Below are 24,647 nucleotides of genomic sequence, written 5' to 3'. Positions count from 1 at the left end.
TTACGTGTGTCCAAATGTGCCGTATTCATTCCCATATTATACAATTACAGTATAGTAACAGGCAAAGTCAAAGAAACATGCCATCACCTTCTCACTTGACGTAGATTTGGGCCAGAATAAAGGATGTGGTGAGAAGTCAAGCGAAATGACACCTTTTATTGGCTAACTAGAAAGATTCCAATATGCAAGCTTTCAAGGCGACTCGGGCCCCTTCTTCTTTATTGAACATGTCAAGAATAAAGAAATGTCAGTTTTCTTCACCGCACGCCGGGCCACTACGGTTTCCTCGAATGGCGAGTAGTGGGAGCTGCACTGGTAAAGTACGACCTGACGCTGTCCACGCTTTGTTGTTTGTGTGACGGTAATGAAAGCAAGTGCTGGATTTAGTGGCTCTGTCGGCCAGGCCATATTCTTTACGTTGTTGTGACGCTCTTCAAAACGCACATTTATTACCTGTTTATATAAACCCAGCTATGGTGAAATGTGCGTGCAGAAATAATTGTTTCCCCACAACATTTTGAGATTGTTTAAAAAAGGTTTGTCATCAAATGGTAGAAACGCACAAGTCTTTGCTATTGAGTATGGAGAGAGAGGGAAAGATGGATGCCTACTGACTGACTTAATTACTTACTTTAAAATTGTGTCCCCTCAGGGGGAAATTTGTCTTTTCACAAAATTTACATTAAATGAACGGTTTGTTGTCCAAGAGTGATTGTTTATGGAGCAAAAACAAAGTAAATGGAAAAGTTAGAAAAACGGAGCACTAAAGTGGACTACTTTGTCTGGACAGACTGTCTACAGCTACTTTGAAAGGAGAAACAGCCGTGCAAAGGAGCCAATGCTGTGGACAGTTTCGAGTTGAAGTCTGGAGTATCCAGTGGGCATTGGCGCAGCAGACATGAAGTCAGAGCCTGGTCACATGACAGTCCGGCGTCCGCAGGCTCAAAAGCTTGGTTCTTCTTCCAGCCTCCCTGTTACTTGAGACCTGCTTTTTAAACTTGAACACTCTGGATAAGCTTTGCTTTTGGAGGTCAAGAACTCGTTATCAGAGTGGATGTAATGTCAAACAAAATTAAAACAAAAAAAAGTAACTTTTTTTTTTACACTAGGTCTGAGATGGCCGTCTGATGAGCAGTTCTGTTCCTTCGTTGTTAATCGTGAGGTGTGTTTTGGGTCATAGTTAGGCTAAAATCACAGCATTCCTACAACTGGCGATCCTTCCACACAGTCTGTGGTCACGAATGTTCCACCAGTACTTCGTTTTAATCCGGCCACGGTTGTATTTGCGACTTTCTCGTGTTTTTTTGTTTTGTGCTCATCTACTGGATTTTTTCCCTGAGGCATAGACTTGTTGGTGTGTTTCATATGTCCGTTCTTTTCCTTATGAACTCTCATTGCTTTTCTACATGCTTTATATTTGCTGTGGGAAATTGTGTTTTTAAGTGAACCATTTTTTTATATCTCTCTATTATAAAAAAAAAAATCCTGGGAGAAAAAGATGGGAGACGAGACATGATCTTCACTTTAAGATCACGGAAGACACTTAAAAGACACGCGAGACGAAAAAGATTGGCCTTAAACATGAGACTTTGTGCCAAGAGATTGGCCCAGGACTGTCTCGCAATGACGTAGAATGTGAGATTCTTGCAAGACGCGCCCCTACTTACAATTGATATCAAATAAGACCACGGGCAGCAAAACACTCAGTCGTGTAAACTAAGGCTTTGTGGACACACAGATCCAGGGTCTGAGCGCATATAAAGCGTATAAATACAATACATTATAAATGAAACGTCGACAACAAAGCGAAGAAGAAAGCAGCGCGGAGAAAAGTATCTCAAAGTATCTCACACTGACCATCATGGTTAGGATTTTTTTGTTAAAAAAAGCTTGAGACTGTGCACATGTTTGAGACTGTCTTAGCGCAGCGTTGTCTTTCTATTCAGTTTGTTCAAAAATGCAAGTATTGTGGATAGAAACATAAAGCAAAGAAGTCAGGTGTTTACAGTTTCCATCAACCCCTTCCTGGTAATTGTGATGACTTGAAATGACCTGGTCGTGGCCTTTCTGTCTTCCTCTGTTCCTGTCATCTTCAATCATCAGTGTATTTGGATTCGTTCAGATACCATTTAGGGTCTCACAGAGATTGAAGGAGGTGGTGCGATATGAGATGGCACACGATGAGACAGACACACAATAACCAAAGTCAAAAGGCCATAACTGGAAGTCAGGAAAACACAAGGTGTCCGTCCAGAAACACACTAAAGTCGTAGTGAATGGAACAGGTAAGGCATGCAGGCCGTAGCTACTAGCACTGAAGACTTGATGGAAGTGCCGTTTAGCTTCCAGTGATGCTAAGGGAGGTGCCAAAAGGAAGAACAGCGCAGAGATGAGATCAGAGACAGACACGATGAATAATACCAGAGAGACGTTTGTTGTTTTCTCCAAGTAAATCCAACTCACAGATGAAGTCATTGCTGTGCGGCACCTTTCAATATGGAATTCGTGATGAAATCCTGTGTAACAGCAACATGTGGTCACAAGACTAGAAATAGACATTGTCAGCGAGGTTAACGAGATAGCGGCGTAGCGATGTCAGCATCATAATGTACAATTAGGGGGCTTCACTCGCCAACCCCCCGGCCTGCCAGCTACTTCACGTCTCTGACACTCACGTATGTGGATTTCACTTTCACCAAACAACAAATCTTTTAATTCTCGCAAATACGCCTCATCATTGGGAAGATCTCTTGGCACAGTCTCGTCTCGTGGGATGTGAAAGTATCTCTCTGAAAAAGTTTTGTCTCATCCCAGGATTTTTTTCATTATAATAAAGAGATATATTTAGGGGTGCATAAAGTCATAAATCCACATAAAGTGAAAAAATTGTCAACAGGGATCCCAAAAGTCAGATTACTGTAATGGATGTTGTGTCAGCAGTAAAGCTAAACGTGTCCTCGTGTTCATATCACTAATACAAAATGGCAGTTGATTTGTCTGAACCCTGAAAAGACGTTTAGCCGAATCTCTCGCAACACAACCACAGCAAGTGCAGCTCACGTAAACACGAGCAACAGGACACCTCAGCCAACAATGGAGCAACGAAGAGCACAGAAAGAATCCGACAAAAATAAAATCGACGTGGATATCTCGACTTCAAAGTGGACGTATGTGGTAAAGTGTGAAGGCTTTTGTTTTCCTGTTGGACTCTTGCCCCTCGACTCCATTTTAAACTGGAAGAACAGGCACTTATGGAAAAATGCTTTCCTGAAGAACTCCCCTTAGTGTAGTAAATTCATTTATACCCTTATTGTGGAGAACTTATCCCAATTTAAAAAAGTACTTAACTCTATTTAAGAAAACTGCATTTCATTTAGAGGAGAAAAAAAGACAGCCATTTTGGAAACTATGTTTTGAGAAGCAATGAATTTATTGAAATAAAAGTCTTTTTCTATTTTTTGGTGGCATTAAGCCAGGAAAACTAACACGACAAAGATGTTCTTGATTTTTATTTATTTATTTTTTTGGGCATCTTTATCAGTACCTTCTATAATTGTTTAGTTTACTGAATGCTTTGATTACTTTACAAAGAGAACTTTAATCCAAGAATGCCAAGTTAATAATCTGAATACGCGAGACATTGATGGGCAGGTGAGCATTAAAGGCCATACTCAGTACAGAGTCTCCAAAGTGGCTTCCTAATTTTATACATATATGCAGTTAATGTAAAATGTTTATTTTTCAAAATTATATATAATGATTATACGATTAATGATCTAATGATTTCTACGCAGCCTTGCAGATTTACAACACACTGCAAGAGACCCGACTGCAATTTTTATCATCCAAAAGTTTCACTGCCGCCCAGACAGGCTCTGAAGTGGACAAAAACCCAGAACAGGTACTGCACTGCTCGATCTGCTCCACATGTTGTGCATTTCTTTCTTTTCTTCAGTCGCATATCCACCCGTGAAGTTGGTAGTTTAAAGGTGGTCCTAAAATGCTGTCAGTGCCGGACGCTGTGTGATTGCATGTTGCTGATTTTGCGTGGTTCCCTCGAGGGCCGCGCGTCTGCCTGTGTTACGTACACCGCATGTTTGTTTGTTTCTTTTTTTTTCTCCCCAGTTAAATATCATGGAGCTGCTGGACCCTTCGGCACGTCGTCGTGGGAATGTGAAAGTTTAGTTTTACCGCCTGGTTAACAGTTGGTAACACATTTGTCATTTTGTTTTTACTAGAAATTCTACAGGTTTATACGTTTTAACCATTCCACAATAGATTTCCTTTGCTAATGTTACTAATGTTTTGTTTAGAAGATATTTTGTCTTTCTTGTAATACAGAATTTGAAAATAAAAAGACAGAAAAAACGACATTAAACATTTATTTTTCTTGAAGAAGTAATCCTTTCTGATGCACACCTTTCTTGGTATTGACGATGTCTAAGGCTTGGCAGTTTGGACAGTTTGTAGCTGGGGCACCGCGCTGACAGCAAAGCCAGAAAGACCAAACAGGCTGGAGGTTATATATGGAAATTATTTCTTTTTTTTATTAAAGATCGATGTAGGAAACATTTGACAAAATATACAAAAGACCATATTTACAAATGATATGTACATTGACACTGGGAAAGGTAAAGATGTAGTTGTACAGTACCTTGAAACTGAAGTGTACAAAACAATGCTGAAATAAGGAAGAAACTGATTTTTTGCACTTTTTTGTAATTCACCACATTCCATACTTGTTAATGATTACTTAGAAATATTTAATAAAAATACAGTAGTCTTCAGTTCATATTAACATTTTGATTGTGTGAATTAAAAAGGTTTTAGCAGCACGCTTAAAAAAAGTGATCTCCAAATGAATGAACAGACATTACAGTACATATTTAGGATTCTAAGGTCTTTTGGTTGTTTGGGATTGTCTAAGTCCTATCTATTGAAGCCATGCGTGTGCGCACACACAGACACCGAGTTTACTGCACAGGCCAAAGTGCTAGCTTACCTCGAACAGGATCACTTATCTTAAGAGGGTGAAAATGATAAACGACACAATTACAAGATTAACAAAACTGCCAGGGTAACCACAGTGCTTGGTACAAGTAAACAGTGCATAGTATGCTTTGGCATGCTGACATCCAGAGTATTGTTTGGATGGTACATTCAGGAAGAAGGCCACAGGATATTGTAGTTCTTAAAACACCCATAAGCAATTACGTTTAAAAATCGAGATTCACCTCATCATTACAGAAGTTCACAAAGTTTAAGGCTAGTCATATTTGCTATGCATATCGTAAATTGCATTAGGAAATCTAAACTGTGATTACTGGCACTTTATTGCCAATACAAATGCAGTATGTACAAACAGTAACATTTTGTTCCAAACACTGTATCGGGTACCCCTTCACTGCCAGTGCAGAGATGGCATTTCAGGGTTTATGCCAATCTCAGAAAAGGTTGTGTGGCAAAAAGAAAGAAATGTTTTTTAATTACATGATTGGCATACTAAACATTTCTGTATGCTATAGCAAAATGACAGTTTAAATCTGCACCCATTGCTCTGTCAAGGCATTGAGGATTTCTGAAGCTGAAAACTCCAAAATGTTTTATACTTTAGCTGCCTTATTCATGTGCCTCCATCTTCCATGCAGTCAGCCGGGGTCTTAGACTTGCATTTAGCTCATGCTGAGGTGTCCCATGCAGCCCCTACATCTGCACGTCTGTCTGCTCTTCAGTGAGGGGTATGCACACATTTCCACACAAATAAGCTGGAAGAAAGGTTAGGATTGTTTTTGAAACGGTGCCACATGAACTGGGTACGTGCTTGACGTGTCACCCAGAATGGTTACCTTTTCTTAAAAGGTCCTCCCACACCCTCTAACAGAAGTTAATAATGGCAGATTATAGAAGTAAACAAACAGGATTACAGTTTTTATTTTAAAGGAACACCCCACAGTTATATTTTTTTAATCTGTTACTTACCCTACATACCGTATATACTTAACGTTTAAGTTCTCCTGTGGATAAGTCGGGGCTTGATTTTACTGTATCATTTCCGGTATTTTATAATGTCAGTCGTATAAATCGAATGTGGAAAACTCCCGCTATTGGTCCAAGTGATTATGATATGCTAATGCCCACCTGAGAGAGGAACCACGGCACACGGCCTTTGGTTTTAATGTATTGTGCCTACGTGAGCACACAGTAATACCCAAACTATTCCAAAGCGACGTTTGCACTGATTTGTGTTTTTTGTATCTCACACCCTCATACACCTTTATCGTAAGAGCATCCCTTATCTATGATGGAGCGTTCGATCAAAAGAAAATATGAAGCTGGTTTTAAATTAAACGTCTTTGAAGTAGCGAAAGAAATTGGTAACTGTGCTGCAACAAAGTTCGATGTGTCTGAGAAACTGATGAGAGATTGGAGGAGGCAAGAAGATGTAAAAAAAATGTGATTTTATGAACGATTTTTCGGGTTTAAAGACCCGACATATATATGTATATATACGGTAATTTGTAGTGATGGCTGAGAAAAAAAAATTAATCCAAATGTTATCATGCTGAATGGAGATAAAAAAGAAGTTTCTAATAGAAAAGACATCAATGGTGACTGGCAATGAACAACAGCACATAATACCAAAATATCCATAAAAACATCTCGCGTTACCCATTTCACATAATCCACATGTGAAGTCATTCAGCTGCTAAAGGGGGTGTGATGAAGTGTGTCGGGGTCTGCAAGCGCAGGTGTTTTAGTAGAATAATGCTGCTCAGGCCTCACGAGTGTAGGTGTGCGGGAGAACCTGCAGAGGACTTAATGTGGAATTTGCCTGATTGCTGGTTGATGTTGACAAACGCACTCGGCACAGCCATCCCTACTTAGTGCATCTACACTGACAGGGCTCTAAAAAGGTCTGAGCAGCTCAGAACGAGAGGAGAAAGCAAAGGAAGAGAAGACCATGGAGAAGGAGAAGGAGAGCAGAGTCGGTGAAGCCTCATGGAGGAGCGAGAGACATGGTGGTCCATGGGCAGATCAGTCCTGCTGAGTAGCTTGGAGCAGAGGTGATCGTGGACTCCATGGGCCCAACCAGACCAATGGAGGTGGCAGGACAAGGGAGCTTTTACCAATGGTGCTGGCCGGGATGGGACTACATTCTTCAATGTCTCAGCTCTACTGTGGAGACCCTGAATGGGGAGTGGAGCATTAGGGACAAGATAAAAGAAGACTGATTCCTGGTTTTAGCTGTTTATTCTTAGGATTTTTGTATTTTTTTTTTTCCATCGCTGCACTGTTTTTATGGAGGATTATTTATTGAATGCTCTGCACTTTTTCCACACTCTTTGCTTTGAATAAATGCGCTATGCACCTCTACACTTAAAAGTGCTGCTGTATATCCTCACTCGCCTCAGTCCATCCTTGGTTGTGACCATTGTATTCCTAGGAGATAGAAGAGGCCCACGACTGCGGCACCAGGGTATTATAAAAAAACAAAAGAGCATTTGATTTGCAGACCAAGTTCCCATCGTTAAAGTTGTATTCATATCCACTTCGGGAGTACCTCAGGACCATTTAGCAGCAGGCTGTGAAACTCGCAGGTGTCCTGACCTCCTGCTTGTTGAAGCATCTCAGATATGCACAGGCATTCTCTTCCTGAAAATGTTTTTACTCGCTCTTCTTCTTCATCTTTTAGTCTTTAGTCGTACACGTCTCTCCATGAACTTTACTCTGTCGATGTCACATTAAATGCAATGTTAGCCAACATATAAATAAGCCACTACTTTGGTGAAATGTTCTCTCTCCATTTTAGTTCATCAGAACGTATCCTGGAAGTGACTTCAATTTGACAAAAAGTAAAATACCGTATATACTCATATTTAAGTTCTCCTGCGTATAAGTTGGGGTCTGATCTTCTGATCGATTTTTTAGGTTTCAAGACCCCACTTACAGTATACACGAGTATATACGGTACTTGTGTCTGGGACGTTGTAAGCATACAACTGGATGACTTCACATGTGCAGCGTGATTCTTTGGTATTATTAGTTGTTGTCCAACATTGGTCACTATAGACTTCTGTTGTGCCAACTCCATTCTGCATGAAAATATGAGATTAAAAATGATCTCAGCCATCAATCACTACAAACTATATGGAGTCCGTACCATGTACAAAATATCATTATTTTGGGGTGGAGTATTCCTTTACCAGGAACAGCCATACATCAGCAATACACACATTCAGTGTTTCACTTTACCTGCAGTCGTCACCTCCGGCACTGATGACGTACCGATCACCACTAGTAAATCGAATGTTTGTCAGGTGTGCAGAATGTCCAAGAAACCTTTTATGTTTGGCCTGTAGACAACAGAAGTCATTTTAAAAAGGAGAATTTTACTTAAATGCAGAAAACTGTACCCAGGCAGAACTCCTTTTTTATTTCCAACTTTAAACTTTTTTAAACCCTTATGAACATAAAGTTGACATCTTGGAAGGGATGACTATAGACTTTGCCTTAAAAAAATAAAAAACCAGAAGAACGACCCCACTCTGCAGTAAGGCCATCACTTGTCAAGGTCTTTCATAAAAGAGCGTTTCTGCGGTACAGTAATCTGCCGGACTCACATGGAACATGACTACTATATCATAAACGCAGATTATACTTACAAACTTTTCTGGACATGGAAAGTCAAACAGCTTTACCATTCCAAAGTCATCGCCTGTAACGATGTTGAGGCCAGAATGGGAGACACAGGCACAGGTTATGTCGGCTTTTTCTGTGTTGCGAGACCAGATGCCAACTACTTCATCTCCAAGAACACTGTAGTTAGGAAAAGAAACGTACAATAAACTTGGTGCAGCAACCCAAGATTTCTTTACAAACAAAGGGTAACACGAAGGTGTCCTGCTTCAAAAAACCCGACAGTGCGGTACGTTCATCTCGTCTTAACAGCTGCAGGAACTTGTAGTAACACTGTTGATTTTTTAAATATCCACATTGTCATCATAGCATTAATGTAAAAACAGACAAACTACTCCATTACTCTACTGAAATGTAATTGAAGATCTTGTTGTGTGCTTTCATTTTCTTCACAGTATAATACATTAAGAGCAATAACTGAAATTGAAATAAAACTCTTTGTGAAATGTTACCGTGATGCCTGTGCGGGGGGCAAAGAGAGTCTAAACATGAGAACCTTCGAACGGTTACATGACATTATTACAGCGAGATCGTGCTCAATAGAGAAGGAAAGCAAGCAGGCCGTTCTGAACACACCGCCGCCTCAACTCTCTTTGGCCTTTCCTGCGTTAGGGAAGGACGGTGGATACGTAAGGAGCGCTCTGAAGCAATAGAAAGGTGTCTTGTGTATTTTTTCTGGGCAGTCCCCACACCCCCTTCCTTCCTTTCAAGTCTGCATTTCCAAGTAAACACTGAATTGGCGGCCGGGGCCAAGTGGCTGCTCCTCCATTGTGTACCCGACACGGCGTGAGCAGTCAGTCAGCACTCGGCCAACTTACTATCTAGTGGAGAGTAAAAGCTCGTCTGCACTTGAATTTGTCCTGAAATGGATTCCTTGTCATTTCTGATGGGCCTCGTTTGTCCTCCAGACATGGACTATGGCCCTCTAGTTCTGTAATCCTTGTGTTTATCGTTAGATTGTAGCACTTTGGTTTCTTAAAGCCCGTGTACCTCAGTCACCTTCACTTCAATCAGCAGGCCGGCCGTCCTCCAGTGAAATCCACAACACCCTCACTTATCCGACACATGTAAACGGCTGTAAAAATATAAATGGGGGCTTTCAGCAGAGGGGCCTCCTAAAACTACGATGAGTGCAGCCTCCTTAGTGTTATGCTTACCCCTGGAAAAACAAGCCAATAATGTTGAATTTTTTTAAAGAAGAAAAAATGTTATTACATGTAACAGAAACGTGTAAATACTAGAATGTCTACATAAATATAGCAGGCCGGGTGTGTCGAGTGTCCACTGCTGTGCTGGTGCAGATTCAGGGCACGTCCTTTGTGTGACGTGTTTTGAGACTCTCAGTAATGTTAATCGGTGCAGTAGACGTTTATTTCTTTGCGTCTTTTTTTTTTGTATTTTTTTCTGTTGCTTGCACATGAGACGGTAGAAAATCAATGCCTGGCCTGCTCATTCGGCGTGTCCCTCATGTTATTGTAGGCCACCACAGCACAGGGCTTAGTGACTTCCCCTGACATGAATATTGATAGTTGCCACATTGGGGGCTCACATCTCGCCTGTCCTTGCACTTGATGGCAGCTACTGTCATGCTATGTGCTGAAGCCTCGTGCCATTAGCATATCGTGACGGTTTGTTCGCACGGTGCTATGTGCATCAGTTTCCCTTTCCGTGTCGATGTCTGATGACCCGTTCACCACCATCCCCAGTGGGTCAGTTCCAGTTCCTTTTTGTTTGCCAGCTCTGCTGCACTCATGAATATTAATGAGTTGCAAAACGCATAGAAATATTCAAGAGTCGTGATGTCATTTCATCCACTGGATGGCAGCGTCATCATATGTCACCCTGAGTACGACTCGTGGTTAACGGTAATTACATGGAATCTCGAGTGCAGGTCACATTTGGAGTTCACGCCAAGGAAATTACTGGAACCCTCACTCTGTCAGTCAGCGGAACAAAAAAAGGTTAATAAGCATTGGCAGGCATCCATTGTGGAACTTTTGTACAATTAGTAAATAATCAATCTCCATTAACACATTCAAAAAGGTCTTTACAACCCAACGACAGTTCTGTGAAGATTCAGATATATAAACTGTGCAGTAGGGCTGGTGATAATACCTCAAGTGAATAATTCAGCAGAGAGAGTGCGGTAAGCATGGAGTCTGAAGGTCTTCAGCTGAGGAGGATCGAATCGCTGGGCCTCAGCTGTAGTTGGAGTGTTTTAAATAAAGACTTTTTGAACTTTTGTTGTTTTAAACTGTACAGTGCCTGCCCGACGTCAGTCTCAAAGGGTTAGAATGAAAAGGCGACGCGACCCACCCAGCGCTCCAGGACTGGAGTTGGAGACCCCTGCTGTAAACCCTCCCAAGAGGTCCGTACATAATCAGGTGTATCATCTGCGCTTTGTATACTTTTTATTATATATTTCACATAAGCTTTGTTGCACATATTTAATTTAGTTATTCTGTGTTTTTGTGGTATCATATCTTACAAACTTTCAACAAACTCATACTAGAAATAATCCACATTTTGTGAAAAGGTTTGAAATTGTTTTCCAGTAAAAGTTTACCTTGCCTGGTCTACCATCAGAAGACGAGTGGGTGTCTTACCTCCTTTGTGAACTTAGCGTTGTGTAGCAGCGTCAGTGAATGTTTGTGTTGTGGTCTCCCGTTTAGGGCTTCACGTCGGCCATGGCGCCGCTAGGCGGTTCTTCTTTTTTTTTCATGGCCATACACTCTTCGTATTCCTTGATGGTTTTCAAGTGAGATACCAAGGAGCTCGTGCTACGTGGAGTTGCGTCATGGACACGGCACACAGCAGGAGGGGGCTTTGGCAGAGCATAGCGATGTGAGCGTCTTATTATGGGGGTCTGTAAATATGTCACCCAGCCCTACATACCAGGGTGGGGGGACTGTGCCCCTACCACTCATCTGGCCAACAAAATTGAACAACGTTACAGAAATAAAACCTAAGTGGGAATGTTTCTAACATCAGACATAATTCAGGAAGCCACACTAGGCAGAGTGTGTGTAGCAGTTCAACAGAAGCCATTATGTCCAGAAAATATGACAAACGGAATATGGTGAGTGTGCAGCACAGACAGACAGATAGAGTCAGAAACTGCTGCAAATGGCTGTCGGGCAGCAGGCTTTGCATTGTTTGTCACCCCCATAAACACCAAGGAGCAGCTGACACTGAAACAGTAGATGCCAGTGACATTACAGTGAAATAAATGTTAGTAGACAAACGGGGCCTGCAGCATCTCGGTGAGAACTGAGAGAGACCACCGCAGAGCAGACAACGCAGTTTACAGTCCACCATGTCAAATGTTCTGCTGCGCAAACCGCACTTGAGCCTTACCCTGTCCATGTGGCCCAGGTAATTCTGTCGATTACAGCCTGGTCACTGACTAGTTTTCCTGAGGGCACTGCATACACCAAGCGCTTGTAGACTCCAGTTGACACCTTTAAAATGTAGAAATAAGACGTTATAAATATATTCTGAATACAGTCAAAGAAGAACTCGGAGTGCCAGGCACAACGCGGGCACAAAGCACGAGCCACCCTGGATGGAGTTCCAACGTAGAGCTGCCAATCAACCTAAATTGTGTGCCCGTTGAGTCCCAGGGGCACCTCAGGAGGACATGCAGACTCCACATTGGCAATAACCCGACACAGGACTTGTGCCCAAGAGGCTGGATCCATGTCACTGTGTGCCACTCGTAATCAAAGAGGAATATCATACGTGAGGCAGTGCCACTGAAGGACACGTTTACAGAGATATGTATGGTGTTACTTGAACTGTTTAAGGAGGCAGGGCACAGGGCACAAGATGGAAGTCTGGGTGGGCAAACAGAGTCTTCGAAAATCTGAGGGGCTAAAGCTGTGATGTGAAGACACATTTGGTGCCTGAATTTATTTACAACTATATAAAAAAATTATTATTTGTTTTTAATGTCAAATAGATGCTAAATTAAGTGGAGATTGTTCATTTGAATATAGCACATATATTAGATAGAAATTTAGGTATGATGCAAATTAGCGACATTAGGCATAATTGGGTATAATAGTAATTCAAAACATTTTCCACTCTCAGGTATGTAGATTATTTTATTGATCAGTTCCTCCAGTCAAAAATCCAAATTGCAAACATTTTCAAAAACTCAGTAGAATGTCATGAAATTAACAACAAGTCACATGAGGAGAAACAGTCTTACTCAAGGAATTCTCGAAAGCAGTTGTCGTTCTTGTTGGTGAACACTGCACGTTGAACATTTGATGACAGTCTGGCCCTTACAATTTGGGCGTTTGCAGCGTTGCCATCCACTTTCAACCACTGGCCAGTGACCCACAGCATCTGAACGGATTTCCAGTGTTGGAATAGCTTTAGCTGGACCTCGATGTTTCTTCTTTTCGAAATCCCTTTCAACCTCAGATGAAGGCCGCCTCCTCTTCTTCCTTGACATATCCTTGCCTCGCACGCTGAGTGCCTGTGCAACTGATGTTCTAACAGCAAGCAAATCCTTCTGCTTCTTTCTTGGAACATCCAGTGAATCACAATCACGTCGATACAACAACCAGCTGTTTACAATGGCCATATCAGCAAAATGAAAAAAGAACCTATGATGGTACTTTTTTGACCTTATGTGGATGCGATAACATGCAATTAGTGCGTCAAGAGCATCAACGGCGCCCATGAACTTGTTGTACGGGCTGATGATGTTAGAGCATTCTACAGACACTTTCTTTGTCGACTTTCTATCCCATCTTTCTACGTTAGAAACGGGCTGGGCACTGGCAAAAGTGCTGGCAACGATAACCCCTCTATTATCAAACCATTTTACTGCTCTTATTTCTACATGGACTACAACAACCTTTTTCTCTTCAAATGTCCCTCTTCCCTTCTTCTTCATATCGGTGTCTACGCTGAAATTGCACCCTTGCAGGCGACTTTGCTGCACAGTCCCAAGGGCTGGTATTCCCTCGTTTGCAAGAGCAACAAACAAATCCAAGGAAGAAAACCAGTTGTCAAAGTACAGCAAGTGATTGAGAGCACCATAAATAACTTGTGCCAGCTTTAGCACAATGTCTCCACTTGCACCGATGTTAGGTTCTCCAGGCACAGGATCTATTTTTCCCTGCAAATATGTCAAATGAATGCACCAGGCCTTTTGTGTCACAAAGCACAAAGATTTTGTATCCCCATTTGTATGGCTTCTTGGGGATTTATTGCTTTAGACTTCATCTACCTTTGAATGGCACCATTTGCTCATCAATAGACAACATTTGATCTTGTGGGAGACCCTGAAATTTTGGGAGAAGTGAATCAATAATTGGCCTGTTTTTGAAAAGCTTATCGTAATTTCCATCATTGTTGGCTGGTATGTTGCTGTTGTCATTGAAATGAATACATTATTTAATTTGTTCCCATCTGTCTCTGGATATCACATCAGCCAGCTGTGCTACTCGACATTCACTGGACCAGTACATTCTTGACCTTGGTAAATGTACGACACTCATGTACACTACAGTACCAATAAACTGCTCCAATTCATTTCGATCCAATTTGAAGGTGCTATTTGGATTGTTTTGCGTGCAATACAGATTACTTTGTTCTGCAATACTATCCAAAAGATCAGCATCAAAAAAGTCTCGGAAGTAGTCTTCATCAGCATCAGGAAGAGCAGCTTGCCCAGTTGGGATGTCTTTTGCAGAGTTCTGTTGTTCCACTCTCTTCCACACTACCTTTTGCTGTGTTCTCCTTGCAGCAGCAGCTGGTCGTCTTCTTGCACCAGTAGCACTCGTGCTAGCAGGTGCATCATGGTTGCTGTCAGAGTCTTCATCACTGCTGCTTTCATCTTCAGAAACATCACCTTGTGATAAAGGTGTAGGTATGTATGTAGTCTTCATCGATGTCCTCACTGTCACTGAGACGGCTGTCATCACTTTCAACTGGTGGAACCCTGATTTGAAGTCAACCAGCTCGCTTCCTGTAGAAAGCCGATGTGTTCATTTAGTTCTGCCTCAAAATAAAGGGCAGAAGTCGCATTTATATCTCAGTATGCTATTTTTACATTCATTCTAGAAATTAACTAGGATCAAAATGCAAAGCATTTGAAATCTATGCACAGGAATTCGAATTTCTACGATATTGCACCTACAATATTATTCATATGCAGCCGTGATTGCTGAATGTAGCGAAAACGGCGTCTAACTTCCGGAATTTTGGTCACATGTAATTTATTCTGAAATATCAGCAATAGAAGAAAACGATACGCTTATATGTATTTTTATCTTAGCGCAATTTACCTCAAATATGGAGAATTTCTCGAAGTAAGCAGCCAAAATCCACGCGCACGGAAACGGCAACACTTCGCTTCCATCAGGCGGTTGTAATTTCCACTACGACCACTAGATGGGGTGAGACGCGCTTTCAATACAATCCATGGAACGTATCGAATGCGCAGCAACCGGCATTAGCGGCATACACGTGCCACCTCGGCTGCATTCAGCCTGCAAGCGGATTGATGCGAATTCGCGACAATCGTCTACAAGGGGTTAAAGCTCTGTCCTCGCGCCAGGTCTGCATACCACAGGCCAGACTTAAGTAAGGTGAGATGGGCTTATGGTCGCCCCTTTGTGGAGACGTCACCAGAGAGCCACTAAAAGGCCCAGTGATGGCAGGTTTCATTTTAAAAGAAGCGAGTTTAAATTGTATCTTCTTGTTTCTTTTGCCCAATAAGCAGTGGCATAGCGTAGTGGGGACGGCAGGGGCGTCAAAGAATTACTGTATATTTTAGTCTTTTAAATTGAAATACCTAAATAAGGGGGCGGCTGACACCCACGCTACGCCACTGCCAATAAGCACAGTTTTTTACCTTTTACATCGATTTGAGTTTTATTGATACGGTAACTGGTACAATATACCTGTGTACCATTGTTAAGATGTGCCTTTCTGCATGTGTTAAGTGTTAATCATTTATTTTGTTGTAATATTTAAACACTTAACAGCTAGTGCTAGTCCATGACAGTCTCGCGTTACTGGTGTCGCACCAGTCACATGTCAAGTCGTCCAGTCGTATTCTCACAACGCCACATACACATGTATTTTTACTTAAATATCGTGAAATAAACCACTTCCAAAAATGCTCTTGTGGACATAAATGGCCTGTGCTCAGATGTGACTGACCCGCGTCTCCTGTCGTTCACTTATATTCACATCTGGAGTGTGATAATTCAGTGGCAGACTGTGCTCTACCTGACGTTATTACTTGCTTTTCTTTAATAACTTTTAATCTTTTCTTTATCCAACCACTGAACCAGTGGGGTGTGTGGGTGGTCTTCAGTACTAATGCACAGCTGTGTCTGAATGCATTCCCTTTTTGTTCACAAGAGTTTATTTAATATTTTCGTAAAGATGTGTGAGAATAAGACTGGATATCTTGATAGGTGGATCAGGCGACATGAGTTCATTTATTTGCTTAGCAGAATTAACGTGAGGTTTTCTTCATCAGTGTTTTTCATAATGTTTGCTGTTGGTTTGTCTCCATAGATGCCCATTTTATCAGAAAACTTGTCATCTTTGCTCTGCAGGAAAAATGAGTTTAAAATCCATCACAGCAAAATACACGTTGTAATTTACATATAAAAATATTACTTTTGGGTAAACTTTCATCCATTAGTTTCTGCATAGCCTGAGCACAAAGTAAGAAACAAAGTTCGGCAGCCCACCCTGCCTGCACATTCGTGCACTGTCTTTAGGATGTGGACACAGGAAGAACATCAGGCCGGGTCTGCTTCAAAGCTCCAAAGCAGCTCTACGTGCCGCCAGTGATTTACTGTAAACTTACACAAAACAAGTATTTCTTTCAAACATTTCATTACCTGTATATAGCTGCCTTCTGCTGAGAAGTCCATTTGTATGACAAAGCTTGGAATATCTCGGCAGCTGTTGATCCTGTTAAGGGCAGGACCCGTCATCAGGTCATAAAAATCCACGGCATTCTCACTGGAGCCAACGGCCAGGTATCGGGAATCAGGGCTAAACCTTCGGAGAAAATGCAAATCTGCATCAGGACAGGAGAACATAGCAGGACAACGTCAAAGCTGCCACATGCAAAGCCTCTCCTGCATCGCTGGGCCCGACTGTACAGTATGCAGCATATTTCATTAATGGATTCTTGAGTTTTAGCAAATAAATATATCCAGAGAATACAAGAGCTGGTCATAAGAGTTAAGAAATGCAGTAAGAATGTGAGTCCACCTGAACACAAGCCATAATTTAATTTTAAGCACATACAAACTGAAATTAGTGAACATGCACTTTAGATTGTACCTGAAACCATCTGAAATTTACAGTTCAAAATGTGCCAGTCAAAAGCACCACATTAGGTCACCAAACAAGCAGACACATGGAGGAAAACAACCTGAACGGCGCCCTTAAAACAAAACTGAAATTGAAATCCCTCCTCTACGTGACAACCTCCATTTTCCAACCTTATGTCGTGAATTGCCGACCTTCTGTCCCTCTTCTTTCCCCAGATTTTCAAAGACGTCACCAGCAGTATAATGAACTCTCCGTTCTTCATTCCGATCGCCACCATGTCCCCTCCTGGACTGTAACATACAGTTCGGGCTGCATGGCCCACGTTGACCTTGTTGAGCATCTTCTGTTTCAACAAATGAGCAGAGTGACAAATGAGCACATGATAGGTAGACAGAGAGAGACGAAAGGCACTATATGATAGATAAATGAGCAGGCGTGCGACACAGAACTTTATAGTAGGGGAGAGTGCGGTCCAGATATGGTACAAACGCTTTGGCGGGGAGTAGTGAGACTCGCTACAGGGTGTAATGGCTGCCGGCAGCAGTGGCCTCAGTCTGTGACTAATTAGTGTTTCCATGTTTAACTAGGATGGCATGGGGAGGGCAAGTGAGTGCCACGTCCATGATAGCCAGTAGTTTGTTAAATGGCGTTCTCTCAACTACGGCATTCTCCTCCTGCTCCCTGGACAGCACCAACTTTCCTGGTCAGTTTATTGATTTTGCTGGCCCACCAGCAGTAACACCGCCGCCCCAGGAGGCTGCTTGCTACAAGCTAAATATCATAAATAAATGATGTTATCATTATTGAGTTCTGCCAGTTCTTCCCCAGGACAGTAGACCACCCTTAGATTATTTGTCCGTGGTGGTCTCTGACCTTAGAAGTGGTTCACTACCTTGTGATGCAGATGCCACTCACTGTAGTCCAAAGTTCAGCTCAGTGGCTTGACGTGTGCTGTCACGTCTGTCATGTCATACAGTTGGGAATCACGCTGGCATGGAAGAAACATGGCAGTAGCTTTGTAACGTTGGCAGATACAGAATAGACCGGTTACTCTGAACAAACACCAAGTTATATCATGGCGTAGTCTTCACAAAGCCAGCAGACGACGCCAGTGAGGCTGGAGGATCTCGTGTGCGATTCAAACAGGCAGCCATGCAGTGCTAGCAGACCAGACACGTGCAGAGAACAGTGAGATTCTTACTGCACGTCCAACAAGCAGCCTCACACAGCGACTCTCCGGTGCCATGATAAAGAAGTGTATGTGCAGGAGTCAAACACGCCTCTCTGAAGGTTTAGGGTTTGTTGTTTCAGGTGTCCTTTACTTCTCGGCATCATTCTGCAAAGTTAGTATTGCTGACCATGCCATTTCTTACCAGTGTTGACTGTTGTGCATCTGCTCTGCGACATTAGAAATGGACAGCCTTGGAAACAACAGTGCTGTCCGTGGGTTTTCTAAATAAACGTGATGGGGGAGTAATGGGCAGAAGATCACATCCCAGTTGCTTGTGCTGCTGACTTATGGCAGCAAGAGACAGTCTAGCATCTACAAATCCAAACGTGAGGGGAGCCAACATCTTGTTTAAAAGAACTAGAATTAAAAAACTAAATAGCAAACTAAATAATATTTGTGACTGTTTGATTATTGTTCAAGGAAAGGCAAACAAGGGACATCCCTTCCTCAAATGAAGCCTTTGTTGTCAAAAAAACACCAAACCTGAAACACAAAAACGAGGAGCTAGTAAGCAAAAAGCAGACAGTGTGCAGGCGTAGGCTACTGCTTTGAAAGTATAATGGTGGGCTGGGGCCATTTCAGATCAGTAACGCTTCTTCTCACATCACATACTTCACATCCATACAGTATATGAGCTCTTCTTCAATCTCACAAATGTTGTCACTGCATGCTGACCCCCACTTACTGTTACCTTTTCAGGAATGTCCCACAGTCTCACGGTGCCATCTTCTGCTGCTGACAGGAATACGTCCCTTGTAGGATGTGTCCCTAAACCCCAGATGGGGCCGTCCATGTGGCCATTAACCAGTATGTTGCACACTGCATTCTTCTCCCCAACCTCAATGATCTCAGCATTTCTTGTTCCAACAAGGATTTTTCCCTAAAATAGAAGCCAACAAATTGAATTTTTTTTTTGTATCATGTTTCCTTGCCTGGCTGAAGTCCCAGTGATGGACATTCCTAATAAATCACGTTTTAGAAATACAACGCTTACAGAATTAAAACAGGCGGCATTACCTTCCCTCTGCAGACCGAGCGCACACAGTCTATGATCTGCCCGGTCTCAAGCCTGAAGGCTCGGCATCGTTTTAACTCCTGGTCCCACAGTTTTAGTGCACCTCCTTCTTTTGACCTGTTCCAAAAAGAAGTTCAAATACAATGGTTGGTGGGAGGATATGAGTGTGGAGTTAAAGTCACAATGCGGTCCTCTGCCTTTCATCTTCATACTCCATCACACAGCTTAAAAACAGACATGTCCAGGTGTGTCTTAAAATTTAGACTTCACATGAATAACAGGCAAGTGCAGCTCATACTGCTATGCAGGTAGCCATCTCCCCAGAATGCCCCCCAATGAAGGTGCACCATCTGGATGTGGCCTGTCCTAACATGGAGGGCGTATGGAGGTGCCCTTGTCCTTTACAGTACTGGACTTTAAGGAATGTTAGCAGCTTCTGCTGGCACTCAGTAAAGTCCAACAGACATCTGGGTAACACCTGCTAGCTCTGGACTGCAGCTACCGGAGAGGGTGATGAAGGTGAACAGAAAGTGACCGGTGCACAGCTACGTTCTGTTGGACAGGAATTTTGCAAGCAGTGTGACTTTGGCCGGCCTGCACAGTTGCTTTCCTCCCATCTTCTTGGCTAACAGTAGAGGACCATCCTCACTTTTGGGTGGTCTGTATGCATGGATCATCATGGTACTCAAAATGGACAGCTGCAGGTTGTTTCTGTTACCAATCATTTCTGACCATTCTTGAACACTTGATTATTTTTTTTTAATTATTTGATCATTTTATAATTCTGCCACTGACACAGTTTTACTGACATTTCAAGCTGTACCTTCATTATGGGCTTGGCCATTTTGTGCTTATTTTTCTCATCCACAGCCGGATTGTTCACAGTAATAATAATACTAGTCAGATTATCGACAGCACGACCATGTGCCACGTCTTCACACAAAGGGTATGCAAGATGGTGGTGCAGCATGCAAAGTATTTATAAAGATTTGTGGTAATTCAAATAAAATCTACTTTGGGTGCCTTGTGTGCTAAACCTTTAGTTCTGGATTCTGATCTTTGTTGTTTATGACTTCTTTTTGACTTTTGCTCAGGTCTTTCTTGGCAAAGTTACCAAGTTAGCTCTGACTTCTGTTGCTGCTTATCTCTTCACCTTATTCATCTCCCAGTCTGTTTAGGTTTTAGGAGTACAACTCATTACAGTGCATCTTAACAGAGTCTTACTTGTACACGCTGTGTGTGTGTGTGTGTGCATATAAATATATATATATATATAAAAATACTAGGGGGCTTACCCCCTGCTCGCTTCACTTGCCAACATCCCCCCCCAGCCTGCGCTATGTGAAGCGGGGGGCTGAATGCACCCCAAGGAGACATGGTCACTCCTCTGAAACCCCCTCTTAAACGTTGATACCATGGAAAACAAATAGTTTTTTCTTTTTACTTCCTCTTTGTTCGATCAGATGCTGCTGTGCCGCATGATCTGCATCTCGTGTGGCGATTCAAACATTTAAAAGCCTGTACAGCAGCTGTCCTACTCTTTGTGTTTTATTTCCGGCCCCGGAAGTGGTTAAATCTCTTGGCACAAATTCTCGTTTTGCGGGACGTGAATTCTTGATATTTTTTAGTGTATAATTTAAAAACGGAATAAGAATCTGAAAATCTAACAACATCACATTAAAGTTCAATAAATCTTGGAAAGAATGATACCAAACAATTATATAGGTTTTAAAATAAGCCAGATTTAAAGTGTGACAATAAAGTGACATAAAAAGTCACATAAAAATTGTTGCACAAAATAATTGTTGCACTTTTAGGCCTAGGATTTTATATAAAAAATATATATATACATACATACATACATACATGTATACAGTAATCCCTCCTCGATCGCGGGGGTTGCGTTCCAGAACCCCCCGTGATAAATGAAAATCCGCGAAGTAGAAACCATATGTTTGTGTGGTTATTTTTATATATTTTAAGCCCTAATAAACTCTCCCACATTGTTAACATTATTAGAGCCCTCTAGACATGAAATAACACCCTTTAGTCAAAAGTTTAAACTGTGCTCCATGACAAGACAGAGATGACAGTTCTTTCTCACAATTAAAAGAATGCAAACATCTTCCTCTTCAAAGGAGTGTCAGGAGCGGAGAATGTCAGAGAGAGAGAGCGAGATAAAAGCAAACAATCAAAAAATCAATATGTGCTTTTAAGTATGTCGAAGCACCGAGATAAAGCGGCATTTTGTAGAAGAGCGTCCGTATCCTCTAGGCAAACAGCCCCTCTGCTCACACCCCCTCCGTCAGGCAGAGAGAATGAGAGAGATAGAAAAAAGCAAACAATCAAGTGCCGCACGGGAAGCATATCGTATATCATTGAGGAGTTTTAGTTAATATGTAATACATGCGGTGAGGTGTTCCGGGCACTTTCAGGAAGGAGGAGGCCCCGGGAAAGACCTAGGACACGCTGGAGGGACTATGTCGGCTATTTCGGTTTGCCTGGGAACACCCCAGGATTCCCATGGAAGAGCTAGAAGAAGTGGCCGGCGAGAGGGAAGTCTGGGCATCCCTGCTCAAGCTGCTGCCCCCGTGACCCAACCTCGGATAAGTGGAAAAAGATGGATGGATGGATTAATTCTTTGTTGTTAATAAACTTCTGTTACATTTTTGAACTGAAAGTCTCGCTGGCCTCCTCAGTCGCCATATCCATCTTGGTCATGACTACCAATAATCTGGTAGAGGGGTATCACGGTGGCACACCCACCCAACCACCAGGTTTTAGTTAAGGCTCTCAGCTGCTTCAGCAACCCTCCATGAGCCTTCACAATGGCCTTTGCCTTAACTCACTTCATTATTATTGATGAGTATTTGTTATTAAAGTTGCTGGCTGATTAGTTGGTATAAATCTGGGCAAATGTGCAGCTTCTCTGTGTTCTCCCATTGTGTGTTTGCATTTTCCTAATGCGGTGTCGTCATTCCTAAATGCTCCCATTGACGTGGTCATTTTGGTTGAGCTGTGGTGGCCTGGCCGCCCCTGCTTAGTGTGCCTTGGACTTCCCCTTTGACCGCCTGTAGTTAATAAATTTGTGTTTAGCTGTTATTGCAGCCAAAGCAGGGATGCTACTATCTGCTTTTCCCCTTTTTGTAATTATTTAATTCACTGTATGAAGAGATCTAAAAAATGGTATTTAGTTTACAGAATTGATGCTAGCACCACCTGAAAGATGACCCAAGTCAAATGGTTCAGACGTTTGCAGAGGTTATGACACCACTGTGATTTTGGGTTCTGACACTGTGGTCTGTCTATTTGTTAAAAATACAATATATGGAGCTACTTACGGCCTTTCTTTGCCTCCAGTTACAATCAGTCCATCTCGTAACGTCGTGTACATGGTGAAGACGGGGCCCGTGTGAGCTTTGGCTACGATTCGAACGAGAATGTGCTCCTTCCAAACACACACGTCTCCACTTATGGTGCCTGTAAATGTCAGATTATTCTGCAAAGAGAACAGAAGTGTGATAGTCTGGTGACCTGACTGGCAACTCAGAGTCAAACAAAAGCAAATGAAAGCAAACATCAACTTCAAAACAGAGGCAATGCAGGGAAGCCTATGTGTGTTGGGGTTTGCTGTTGTTACCCTTCAGACTGTTCACTTCTGCTCTTTTTCAAACATCCTTGCACATTTTAGGTAATAATTAGCGTTTACAGCAGCAATACGCAGCCTTCATTTTTTCCGAGTGCCTCCACACTGCTATCAAGAAGGCACTTTACAAGAATGCAGACTTGGCACACACATTCAGAAACAACTCCTCCCGCTATCATGGTGCCACACTACCTGCAAAGGGGCACAAGGAAGAAGGCAGGCAGGGAAAAGACTCCGCATTATAGCAAGCGGATAGAACAGGAGAACAGGGGGGCTTTTGGCTTTGGATAGAAAATGGACTGTGTGTAGCTGTTGGCCCCTGGACTTGCCATTCCTTACAACAGCGTTAGTTGTGCATCCTCTACTGCATCTCCGACATGTCATGGGGTCACAGCACGTGGGCTATAAAAGAGGACACCAAAGCAGACGGTGACCACTTACTTCTCCATCACTGATAAACCTTTTTTGAAAGTGTCGGGCCATACAAACTGAACGCCTTTGTGTTCAAAATGTGACGAGGTATTTTTTGAACGAGGGGTATTTACTATTAATCATTTATGTTAATTACATTAGAAATAAAAACACTGGTGTGCAAAAGCCTGGTTGGTACGTGAAAATAAATTAGGCGGTCATCTCCTACATGACTACCCAGCAGTCTTCGTATTATTTAACTATGAAGCAGCCTGCTTTCAATAATTGTAAAAAATGATACATTTGGCAAAAAACATACTTAGAAAGAAGTCACATTAACCAGAGATCTTCCTCCCCCACACTATGCGACTCTTCAATTCCACCCGGGGGAGTAAATGCTAACATTAATTTTATTTTAATTCTTTTCATTTTTATTACTATTTAATTTAATATTGTTTCTTTGTATCAGTATACTGCTGCTGGATTATGTGAATTTCCCCTTGGGATTAATAAAGTATCTATCTATCTATCTATCTATCTATCTATCTATCTATCTATCTATCTATCTATCTATCTAATAAAGGGGCTAACACAATGGCTGGTTGTGGCTGTTCCTTTTTGCAGTATGGCCACCATCACAAATCAGGTCGAGTGTACCGTGATAAACTGCCATCAAAAGTCGTTTTGTACATTGCAAGATGAAGAATTCCCTACTAGTGAGAATGAGTGCGTTGATTTGAAGGTCTGAACAATACCTGTGATCTATCATGGACCTCTCAGCTCGAGGTCTTGGTCCTCATCTCATTTCCTGACCACAGAATCACCTTACATCCTCCACTATGGCTGCCTGAGATCGTGTAACGTGTCGTTTTTTGTACTGCACCTTTTCAATATTCAGCCATGTGTAGGCACTGAGAATCTCTCATGGTAGGTTTAGGTGACAACACACGGAAGTCTCGACTAGTCTGAACATTTCATAAAACGTTTTTTATCACTCACTCTTTGTGGAGAGGCCACTGCCAATCCCAGCAGGCTGGACACTGGTCTATCACAGGTCACAGTGGGAGCTGCCAGTCCAAACCATTTCAATTGCCATAGTAATAGGCGCCTGTGAATTGGAGGGAGCTGCTCTCTACCAGGCCAAGGAGAACCCTGGAGAGTCCAAGTACCCCCAATCCACCGTTTAATTCAAAGGCACTGTCATGTTGATAAACTGGAGGCTTAGTCCATCAGCAAAGTTAGCAAAGTAGAGCTGACAGGCAGCAGCAGGGACCCTGCACTCATCTAGTGAACATTGGGCTTGGTGCAGTTTGCCAGAACTATAA

The 24,647-nt window shown here is 42.3% G+C and overlaps 2 protein-coding genes across 6 annotated transcripts in view; one reads left to right on the top strand and one right to left on the bottom strand.

The window, feature by feature from the left end:
* The window catches only part of zc3h14 (zinc finger CCCH-type containing 14), a 47,696-nt gene extending 43,314 nt beyond the window's left edge, over positions 1-4,382 (top strand). The window contains exons 16-17 of the mRNA XM_039742331.1: positions 3,795-3,901; positions 4,126-4,382. Coding sequence (XP_039598265.1) covers positions 3,795-3,901; positions 4,126-4,129 — 111 coding nt within the window. The 3' untranslated portion in view covers positions 4,130-4,382. The remainder of the gene's footprint in view (positions 1-3,794; positions 3,902-4,125) is intronic.
* Positions 4,383-4,516: 134 nt separating this feature from the next.
* eml5 (EMAP like 5) overlaps positions 4,517-24,647 on the bottom strand; it is a 311,453-nt gene continuing 291,322 nt past the window's right edge. For all 5 annotated transcript variants that reach the window (XM_039742320.1, XM_039742322.1, XM_039742321.1 and 2 more), the window contains 9 exons: positions 22,607-22,764; positions 19,268-19,382; positions 18,942-19,130; positions 17,190-17,362; positions 16,578-16,740; positions 12,055-12,158; positions 8,664-8,817; positions 8,254-8,354; positions 4,517-5,765 (listed from right to left, as the gene is read on the bottom strand). In XM_039742320.1, the coding sequence (XP_039598254.1) occupies positions 5,729-5,765; positions 8,254-8,354; positions 8,664-8,817; positions 12,055-12,158; positions 16,578-16,740; positions 17,190-17,362; positions 18,942-19,130; positions 19,268-19,382; positions 22,607-22,764 (1,194 nt within the window). In that variant the 3' untranslated portion in view covers positions 4,517-5,728. The remainder of the gene's footprint in view (positions 5,766-8,253; positions 8,355-8,663; positions 8,818-12,054; positions 12,159-16,577; positions 16,741-17,189; positions 17,363-18,941; positions 19,131-19,267; positions 19,383-22,606; positions 22,765-24,647) is intronic.

This window comes from Polypterus senegalus, chromosome 18 (assembly GCF_016835505.1).
Source record: "Polypterus senegalus isolate Bchr_013 chromosome 18, ASM1683550v1, whole genome shotgun sequence".
In the NCBI taxonomy this organism is placed as follows: Eukaryota; Metazoa; Chordata; class Cladistia; order Polypteriformes; family Polypteridae; genus Polypterus; species Polypterus senegalus.
Note: the sequence above shows the minus strand (reverse complement) of the source record. Positions and strands in the feature narration are given on the sequence as shown.